The sequence below is a fragment of the Hippocampus comes genome, unplaced genomic scaffold, assembly GCF_001891065.2.
Source record: "Hippocampus comes isolate QL1 unplaced genomic scaffold, H_comes_QL1_v1.1 scaffold135, whole genome shotgun sequence".
NCBI lineage: Eukaryota > Metazoa > Chordata > Actinopteri > Syngnathiformes > Syngnathidae > Hippocampus > Hippocampus comes.
Window position 1 is genome coordinate 1603352 of NW_017805583.1, and position 10370 is coordinate 1613721.

The 10370-nt window shown below is 41.0% G+C and overlaps 1 protein-coding gene across 5 annotated transcripts in view; it reads left to right on the forward strand.

The window, feature by feature from the left end:
• Nucleotides 1-7011, forward strand: part of cep162 (centrosomal protein 162) — a 28497-nt gene extending 21486 nt beyond the window's left edge. For all 5 annotated transcript variants that reach the window (XM_019880081.1, XM_019880083.1, XM_019880086.1 and 2 more), the window contains 7 exons: nucleotides 3711-3920; nucleotides 4588-4885; nucleotides 5187-5319; nucleotides 5393-5534; nucleotides 5610-5708; nucleotides 6418-6552; nucleotides 6756-7011. In XM_019880081.1, the coding sequence (XP_019735640.1) occupies nucleotides 3711-3920; nucleotides 4588-4885; nucleotides 5187-5319; nucleotides 5393-5534; nucleotides 5610-5708; nucleotides 6418-6552; nucleotides 6756-6932 (1194 nt within the window). In that variant the 3' untranslated portion in view covers nucleotides 6933-7011. The remainder of the gene's footprint in view (nucleotides 1-3710; nucleotides 3921-4587; nucleotides 4886-5186; nucleotides 5320-5392; nucleotides 5535-5609; nucleotides 5709-6417; nucleotides 6553-6755) is intronic.
• The last annotated feature ends 3359 nt before the right edge of the window (nucleotides 7012-10370 follow it).

Below are 10370 nucleotides of genomic sequence, written 5' to 3' on the forward strand. Positions count from 1 at the left end.
TTTGCGGAGAGGGGCGTCGCCCTCATCAGCGCGTTCTGCGGCGCCTTTACGCGCGACGAGGAACAGCGACAGCACCTTCTGCAGGTCGTGGAGCGACACCGGGCGTTGCACCCGTGCGCGAAGTAGGCATGGGATGGCACGCACGGCGGATTTCGTTTTTTTTTGCGGTCTAACAGTGTCACTAGTGTTGATGGCCATTATAGACAGATGGACAGATAGATAGATGGACCAGTTAACATGGACCAACAATCTCACCAGTGTTGCAGGATCACCACGGTTGCCTTTTTTGCAATACATGCGTTCCTGTCTTCCGTCTTTGAATTATTGCAAGTGCGAACTGAGCAAAACAAAATCCTTACTGTACGGGAGAAACCGTACTACCATTCAGCCCCGTAACATTCTTTCCATAGGGGAAACTTTGGTCGCTCTGCGGGACGGGATAAAATTATCCGATCGGAATAAAATTTTGCACACATCCTTGTGTCATAGTATCGACAAGATTTCCGACCCGGCCCGACGAATCCGACAAACTTTTCCAAAATGGACCGCCCTAATGTATAGTAAGATTTTTTTTAGCCGAAAAAAACCACCATGTATAGTAAGGTGTTTTTAGCCGAAATTTTTAGCTGAAAAAAATGACAATGTATAGTTAGGCGTTTCTGGCCGAAAAAAATGACCATGTATATAAGGCCTTTTTAGCCCAAAAAAAACAACCATGTATAGTAAGACATTTTTAGCCGAAATGTTTAGCCCAAAAAAAAACAACCATGTATAGGAAGGCGTTTTTAGCCAAAATTTTTTGACGAAAAAAAAAAAGACCATGTATAGGAAGGCGTTTTTAGCCAAAAAAAGACCATGTATAGTCAGGCATTTTCAGCCGAAAAAAAACCATGTATAGTAAGGTTTTTTTAGCTGAAAAAAACGACCATGTATTGTAAGGTGTTTTTGGCTGAAAAAAACGTCCATGTAAGGTAGGTCGTTTTTAGACGAAAAAAAACGATCATGTATAGTAAGGCATTTTCAGCCGAAAAAAGCGACGATGTATTACTAGTAAGGCGTTTTTAGCCGAAAATTTTAGCCCCAAAAAACGACCATGTATAGTAAGGCGTTTTAAGCAGAAATTTTTTGACGAAAAAAAAAGACCATGGATGGTCAGGCGTTTTCATCCAAAAAAAGACAATGTATAGTAAGGCGTTTTTAGACGAAAAAAAGACCATATACTGTATCGTAAGGCATTTTCAGCCGAAAAAACCCACCATGTATAATAAGGCGTTTTTAGCCGAAAAAAACGACCATGTATTGTAAGGCAGTTTCAGCCCAAATTTTTAGCTGAAAAAAAACAACAATGCATAGTAAGGCGTTTTTGGCCGAAAAAAAACCACCATGTATAGTAAGGCGTTTTTAGCCAAAAAAAAAAACGACCATGTATCATAAGGTTTTTTTAGCCAAAAAAAACGACCATGTATATAGTAGGTCGTTTTTAGACGAAAAAAACCACCATGTATAGTAAGGCATTTTCAGCCGAAATTTTTCGCCCAAAAAAACGACCATGTATAGTCAGGCGTTTTTAGCCGAAATTTTTAGCCCAAAAATACGACCATGTATAGTAAGGCGTTTTTGGCCGAAAAAAACGACCATGTATAGTAAGGCGTTTTTAGCCAAAAAAAGACCATGTATAGTAAGGCGTTTTAAGCAGAATTTTTTTGACGAAAAAAAAAAGACCATGTATAGTAAGGCGTTTTTAGCCAAAAAAAGACCATGTTTAGTAAGGCGTTTTTAGTCGAAAAAAAGCGACCATGTATATATAGTAAGTTTTTTTTAGCCGAAAAAAAACACGATGTATAGTAAGGCATTTTTAGCCGAAAAAAACGACCATGTACAGTAAGGCAGTTTTTGGTTAAATCCAGGCATGGAAAGCGTTGACCACGGATATGAAGACCTATTTGTGTTGTTACTTACAACCTCAGCAGAACAGCACCACTGTGGTTGACTGGTTACTGTGTTGGCTTACCAGTGCGGAGGTGCAGTGTTTAAAGCCAGGTCTTTGCCAACATCTGCAGAGTTGGCAATTTTTTTTGAGCGACCAGGTATGTAAAGGCCGTTTTGGGTTGTACTAATGAGCTTGCTGTAACAGCGCCACTGTGGTCTACTGGTTAGTGCATCAGCCGAATAGTGGGAAGATGCTGGTTCGAATCCAGGTCTCGGCCATCATCTGTAGATTTTGGATATCAAGCATTTTTGAATGACCAGATATGTAAAGGCCTTTTTGGGTTGCAGATTTTGCAAATACAATAAGGCTTTTTCTCATGACTATGTATAGTAAGGCGTTTTTATCCAAAAACAATTAACATTCATAGTCAGGCGTTTTTAGCCTTAAAAAACGACCATGTCTCGTCGGGCGTTTTTGGCTGAATCCAGGCATGGAAAGCTTTTGAAATAACCACGTATATGAAGACCTATTTGGGTTATTACTTCCGATCTCATCTTTTTTTTTTAAACCAGGTATGTAAAGTCCCTTTTGGGTTGTTACTCATGAGCTCGAGGTAACAGTGCCACTGTGGTCTAATGGTTAGTGTGTCAGCATAACAGTGGGAAGATGCCGGTTCAAATCCAGGTCTTGGCAATCGTCTGTAGAGTTTGGATATCAAGCATGTTTGAATGACCAAATTTGAAAAGGCCTTTTTGAGTGTTTGCAAATATAGTAAGGCTTTTTCTCATGTACAGTAAGGCGTTTTTTTCGCCAAAAAGAACTAACATGCATACTCCGGCGTTTTTAGTCGAAAAAAAACGCGGATGTATAGTCAGGCATTTTTAGCCGAAATTTTTAGCCAAAAAAAGACCATGTATAGTCAGGCGTTTTTAGTCGAAAAAAAGCGACCATGTATAGGAAGGTTTTTTTAGCCAAAAAAAAACGACCATGTATAGTAAGGCGTTTTTGGCCGGAAAAAACGTCCATGTATAGTAGGTCGTTTTCAGACGAATAAAAAGGACCATGTATAGTAAGGCATTTTCAGCCGAAAAAAACGACGATGTATAGTCAGGCGTTTTTAGCCGAAATTTTTAGCCCAAAAATACGACCATGTATAGTAAGGCGTTTTTGGCCGAAAAAAACGACCATGAATAGTAAGGCGTTTTTAGCTGAAATTTTTAGCTGAAAAAATCGACCATGTATAGTGAGGCGTTTATAGCCGAAAAAAACGACTATGTATATAATAAGGTGTTTTTGGCCTGAAAAACGTCCATGTATCGTAGGTTGTTTTTAGCCGAAAAACACGACCATGTATAGGAAGGCGTTTTTAGCCAAAATTTTTTGACGAAAAAAACAACCATGGATAGTAAGGCGTTTTTGGCGAAATTTTGAGCCACAAACAAACGACCATATATAGTAAGGCGTTTTTAGCCGAAAAAAACGACCCTGTATAGTACCACTCATCCTCAAAGAATAAGCAGAGAATGTGCTATATATATATATATATATACATATACATACACACACACACACACACACACACACACACACACATTATAGTTGCTATTCATTATTCGTACAATCTCAGGAAAAATAGCACGTTCCTGCTTTGAGAACGCCATAATGGGCTGAATTGAGGCGATGCTTTCATCAATGCCACCTATTCTCCCAAAGCATCTAACATATACTCATATAGTTGAAGTTCATGTCAAGATGAGTATGTCTGTGTCTCACCATGTAGCTGCGGTACGAACATCAGATCTCTGAGTTGGAGCAGCAGCTGAAGTACAAACAGGAGGGGGCTGCAATTTCAGCGTCGGGTACTGAATCATGGATGTCACAGGTTGAAAGAATGAAGGTTGAGCTACAGCAGGTACAAGAAGCCTACGAGCAGAAGGAAACCATTCTTCAGGATCAGATCGAAACTCTCAAGAAACAAGTCAAACGCAAGGTAAGTGCTACATATTATATAACAAGTCAACGTTACCAGCCTCATAGAAAATAATGTGACAGATTAATCATGAATCGTTCCGGAAAATTGTGTCATTTATAATTCTCATGGTGTGCAACAGCATTAGGAGGTGTTTCAGGCTATTTTTTGCCTTCAGGATATCTCTTAGGCCATTATTATAAGGTGACAACACAGAAAAGTGGGATTTAACATTTCCGAGAGAGGGATTATTTTAAGCGCAGTGTCATTAATTTGGAGTTAGCGCATCTGCTTCACTTCATCGTTGAGAGGTTCCGGTTGTGATTCTCACCTCAGGCCCTCCTCCTTGCATGGCCTTCCTCCATTATTCCAAAAACATGCGTGTTCAGTGAACTCAAGACTAAATTGTCCAAAGGTCTGAATGTGAGTGTGCACGGTTGTATTTGAAACAGTAATTTATGTGCCCTGCAATCCGCTGCCAACCAGTTCAGGGTTTCCCCGCCTCACGCACAAAGTCAGATGGCATAAGATTCGACTCAGCCATGACCCTAATGTAGACAAACGCATTGGTTCACGCAACACAGTTTTGTACTCTTTTTGCAGTGTATTCTTAAAATACTTGTATTATCACGGTTGGGATGATCGGCACAGCCTTATAAGTGAGACGTTATACATGTATTCCTTGCAGGCCCTGCACAGCCCAACCCGACACCAGCGACAAGCTGAGGAAGCACACGGTGCCCGCATAGCCCGGCTCAACCAAGAGTTGTCTCTTAAAACACAAACAGTTCAGGAGTTGACCCGCACTGTGGAGAGACTGCAGAAAGAGAGGAGGAACATGCTCTCCGGCCCTAACTTACAACAAGATTCTCAAAACAAAGAGCCCAAACGACAACTAAACACGGTCAAATCAGCCTTATCCACACAAGAAGAAATGTTCCCCGCTGCTCAGTGTGAGAAAACCTACCAGCCCACAGTCTTCACAGGTATGTGTGTGAGAACCTGTCAGAGCGACGCATGTGAGAAACGTTGAAAAGACCATGTTAAATACGTCGATGTAAACTAGTGCCGACAAATACTTTGCGATCGTCGTGTATAACTGAATTGAATCTGACTTATCAGTACATGGTACAACTATGACTAAATGCCAAATAGTATGTACCGTAGTAGTAGTTCTTGTCGTTGCACAATGGGTAATGTATGTTATCATGTGCATAGGGTTTTCAATGTGAGCTGTACTATTTAACCCATTTTTTGTTCTATCTATACTGTACTTGCACTGCCCAGGGAGTCACATCACAGAGGTGCTGAAGGAGAATGACGCTCTTCGGGAGCGTCTAAAGCAGCTTGAGCTGCACAATGAGCAGCAAAAGGAGGCACTGACATGTGATGTGGTTCAAGCTAAGGAGGAGCTGTGCAGGTGTGTGTCAAACCTTCAAGCTCCGCAATACTGTCTGGAATGGGGCTGACTGAATGTGAATTTATGTGTTCAGGCAAAGGGATCACTTTTTGGATCAGATTTCTTCTCTGAAGGCAGAAAAGTTCAAGGCATTGGAGCACATGCGTGCCACTCACGCCATGGAGCACTCTTCTTCAAAGGTTGCCCAACTCAGCAATGAACTGAATGCTCGGGAGGTAATAAGAGAAAACCAAATCGCCTGCGATTTCAGAAGAATCAAAATGTTTCTGTGCACTTTCGTCCTCCTGCAGATCATGGTGAAGCTTTTGCAAGATCAGCTGAAAGAGCTGCATGGGGCCAAAGAAGCACTTGCCCTATCCAAAACTCGAGAGGCGGCTTTGGAGGCTCAGGTTACATTCTGATAGTTCTTACAGTTTCTGATTTTTTTTTTTTCACATCCTGTAGCCAGCATTTTTGCTATCCAAGTACCATTTCCATCTAAAAGTCAATGTACCATAACAACCTTCTGGTTGAAACGTTCAGGAGAGGTTTTGCCAGTCTTTTATTTTTATAGCTCGCTGCACTAACAGTATCGACCAGAAGACTGCATATTTTCAATTGAACTATTTAATGGATGCCAGAAGGATCAACACAAGTCTGTAGAGCCTTTTTGTCTTCCCTCTCGAATGCAATGACAATTCTTAGCTCAAAGCGCAGCATAATGTCACTGGTATCAAATTATACTGTAAATTTTTCTGGTCATATACTCTCCTGTCTCAAAGTACATAATTCAGTTGCTTGCTTTTGTACTGGGATGGATGGTTGCAAGAACTTGCTTACTTTTCACGTCTGTACACAATATGCTTGATTGATTTAACTTTATCTACCACTTCATTCACGCAAGTACATGGTTGCATTCCATGGCTGACAAAAACATTTGGGCACTTTGTCATGAATTCAACATAAATGAGGGGTGGCCTTATTGCTGTTGGAGGAAACATGGCTTTTTATGATGAGGTTGTATTTCCTCTGTCCAAATTTTGTCGCCCATGTCATGGAAAACCTCGAAAGGTTCAAGTATTTTATTAAATGTCTTTTTTTTTTCTTCTTTTTTTCCAGTTAAGCACGCTGTTAAAGGAACTGAAGGACGCCAAAGAAGCACAGAGTCCAGAAGTGAAACTCCTTTGTAGCCTGAAGGCAAAGCTCCTCACCATGGAGCTGAGACAACAAGACAGAGAGAAAGAGTTGAACAAGGTAGATTGGGTTGAGACATGAAATGAAGCACATCATCACGTTCCAAATTGGTGTTGGAACGTCGCCTTTGTGATCAGATGAAGCGAGCTGTTGTTCTCTAAATCTTATTTAATGGATAGATTCACGAGAAAAATAAAGTACACCGTTTTTCAGCTTTGAGGTTGGTCAAATCAAGACAAAACGCTGTCTCCAAATTCTTACAGATCATTGGAGGTTCGTGGCCCGAGGGTGATCAGCAGTCACAAGTCAATCATTGGAGGTGCCTAGCAGTGGATAAGGTCAGAGAGCTGGAAGCTTTCCGCTTGGAGTTGGACTCCATTTTGGATATCGTAAGGCATATGCAAAGACAGGGTATGAACCTCCCTACTCCCGATTCATGAGCCCCAACAGAGGTCATACAGGAGCTTGACAACACTAAGTCAATTTAAAGAATTCTTATTTTATAGCGTAAGTACTGTTAAAAAAAAAAAAAAAAAACTTTGGAAAGAAGCCTTTTTTTTTGTCACCGCAATGACTGCAGTTGCTTTTGTTTGCTTTAATATATCATCACAGACTTGCATATTTATAAATTTTAATAAAATGATGACACATTTGCTACACGAGGCAAGTTTTTTTTTTCATACGTAATGTCGGCAATCGAGTACAGTGATCCCTTGCTAGTGGTCTGGGCTGAAGTCCGTATTGTAGTGAAGTGCCTTGTACTTCAAATCTGCTTTTTTTGTCCCCATTTCAAAAAGCAAATCCATCTCATGCAAGAAGTGCGAATTAGCATGATTGAACACTTTCAAGGAGAACAGTCAGCGCACAACTCCAATGATGCACGGGACAAAACAGTTCCACTCCACCTGTTTGAGGTCATTCATGTTTTTATTGGGCACCAACTGACACAGTTGATACTATCGGGTTGAAATTCTCTACCATATAAAATTAAATTACATGGGTGGACAGGACAGCATGTTCTAGGATGGCATTTTTCCACAGCAGTTGCAAGTCCATCTGCCTCTGGATCAATTCAACTAGCGCTTAAAGACCCTCCGTGGACTGCAACAGATCCAGTGCTACGCTTGCATACAATATTCAGTACTTGCTTATTTAACATAATTGCATTCATTTGGATCTTGTATCTTCGATACCATCTACAACTTTTTCATAAACTTGAATTCTACCATTTGCTTCCTGATGTCAGATTTACAGTGGCTTGCACAAGAATTCATAGTTGAACCTTTTCACACTTTGTCACGTTACACGGCTAAACAATTTTATTGCAATTATAAGTGGTAGATATAAAATAGTACATAATTGTTGAGCGGAAGGACATGATTTTCAACAGTGGTGAGCCGTCTAGGGCAGCAATGGCTTCTTTGATTGCTTAATTGCCATCAGAAGCACGAACCTAAACAATGTAAATTCTAATATATTTGATTATAATGGGATTCATTTCTTGCCAATAGTCTGTTCTATTCATTTCAAAGTGTTTCTCCAGGCTCCAGTCTTTCCACGAATGTACTGTGAATGAATTTCAGATGTTATGACCAATCAAATGGCTTCTATGTGCTGACATGACAATCAAATCTATCCAGGGCCTTCAGAATCAGTCGCGTGGGCGTATATGCCTTGAACTATATTAGAAACTGTGATTCATTTCAAATTTGTTCTTACATGGCCAGTGGATGAGTTGAGAATTTTTCCATCTTGATTGGTTGGTCAGAGTAAAACTTTTAACAGCCAACATTTTTTTTTTGGGGGGGGGGGCAGACAACAGTGGTGCAATTGGACTTCGACAAACCCAACTGTTGATGTTTCAAGTTGGAGGCAAGCCCCCATGACCCCATTCATGGTTGGGGTGTGGCTCCAACTTGGGAGTCTAAATTGTTGGGTTTGCCACACCAATTTCAGCTGGTGCACCGAGACTTAATGCACGAACTGATGAAGTCTACTCGGATGAGAGGCGAAACATCGAAGACAAAGAGAGCAGTTCCGTTCCAATCGATTCAATGTCCTGAGAGGTTTACAGACGGTAACCACTGTTTTCAGCTGTTAGATGTGTCACAAAAGAAAAAAAAAAATCTAACTCACAATGTCCTTGAGGTGTGTTTAGTAAAACCAACCGATTGTCTGCTGCTGGTTACCGAGTGTGGTAACAAAATTTTTTCACCCCTTAGTCGCAGAGGCCAGTCTTTTCTGGTAAATTTCATATTTCATCAAAAACTACCAAAGCGTGGAGCTGCCAATGTGGAGTAAAATATTCAGACTGGCAAATGCGTCCAAGCATAGGAGTGTTCACACGGTACACATTTGCATCGGTGCTGCACTGATGTATTTTGTTGCGATATATCTTAGACCGGTGTAAATTTTGTGGAGCGTTCACACGTATGCTGCTTACTAAAGAGAAGCGTGTTAACCCTGCTGCAGCCCCCACTTGCGTTCACATGGCAGTTTCTGCGGCCGTGCAATACGATATAGTCATAATACGGAACCCCGCCTTGTTTGTGACACATCGAAAAACCATGGTTTATACTTCTCCAGACAATCCAACGCTGTGGTCTATCAGACACCGTAAAAGGATGAGAGAGAGAAAGGAAAGAAGTGCAAAATACCCAGGATGCAAGTTATGCAATACCCGTATGTAATCAAATCTTCTTAAGCGTAGCAAGTCTATCCCCGTGGAGCGTTCACACGTCCCAATTCATATGAGTGCTGCCCCGCAAACTAGCATTTCCTCCGGAGTAAATTTTTAAACCACCTCCTGATTAGGGTTAAATTTGCTCCGGTTTAAGCTGTTTTCAGGGGCTCCACCGGTATAACTTTGTACGTGTGAACGCTCGACGGGGGGCAGCCCCGATGCTACACCGGAGTAAAAGTTGCCGTGTGAACACCCCGATACTCGCAAGCACATTCAAACATACTTGTAGGCTAAATGCTACAAAGGTAGCATTTGACCACAAAGTCACGGAGGATAGATTTGCGCATACTACTACAAATGCTCCAGCGAGGGTCGGGGCATCCCGTCCCTGTGCGTTGAGCTGACCATATGCACCAGATTTTTCGAAAGCTGGCGATCTTGTGCCAGCTGCTCTGCATCCTCCACGGCAACTCTTGTGTTTTTGGAGGTCGCCCTCAATGATGTCGAGCCATCGGCTGCGAGGCTTTCCTCGTGGTCGTCCCCAGCCTGCGACCTTTGGGTCAAACTGGAGGATGGCAGAGATTTGCGTATGCAAGAGCAAAAAAAAAAAAGGAAAAAAAATCTAATTTTTTTTTTTTTGCATTTGGCCTACTTTATATTGCTATGTTCAAAAATTAAATAAACATTGTTCATTTGTAATTTTTCATGGTCTTATGTCTGCAGTGCATGATTTACGTTACAGTGTATTTCCCCCCATAATGGCATTGTCCATGGCATTATGGGGAAAAAAAAAGAACTTCAATCTTCTATTTATATCAATACGTTTGAAAAGGAAACATTTAGTATTCTTAATTTTATGGTTTTATTTTTTTTCCATAAGACATGCGCAAGTCAATACCCTGTGGCATTATGGGAAATGCTACATTTGTAGCATTTAGCCTTCAAGTATGTATGAATGAACTTGCAAGTAGGTCCAAACGTACTTGCGAGTAGGTTCGAACGTATTTATGAGTCCGTTCAAACATATTTGCGAGTACATTTGAACATACGTGCGAGTACACTGGAACGTACTAGTAGGTAGAAAGTAGGTCCAAACGTACTCTTAAGTACATTTGAATGTATTTGCCATACAAAACATTTTTACTCAGTAGAAAACAATACTCTGTGGGTCTTGGAGGGAAAAAAAAAAAAAAAA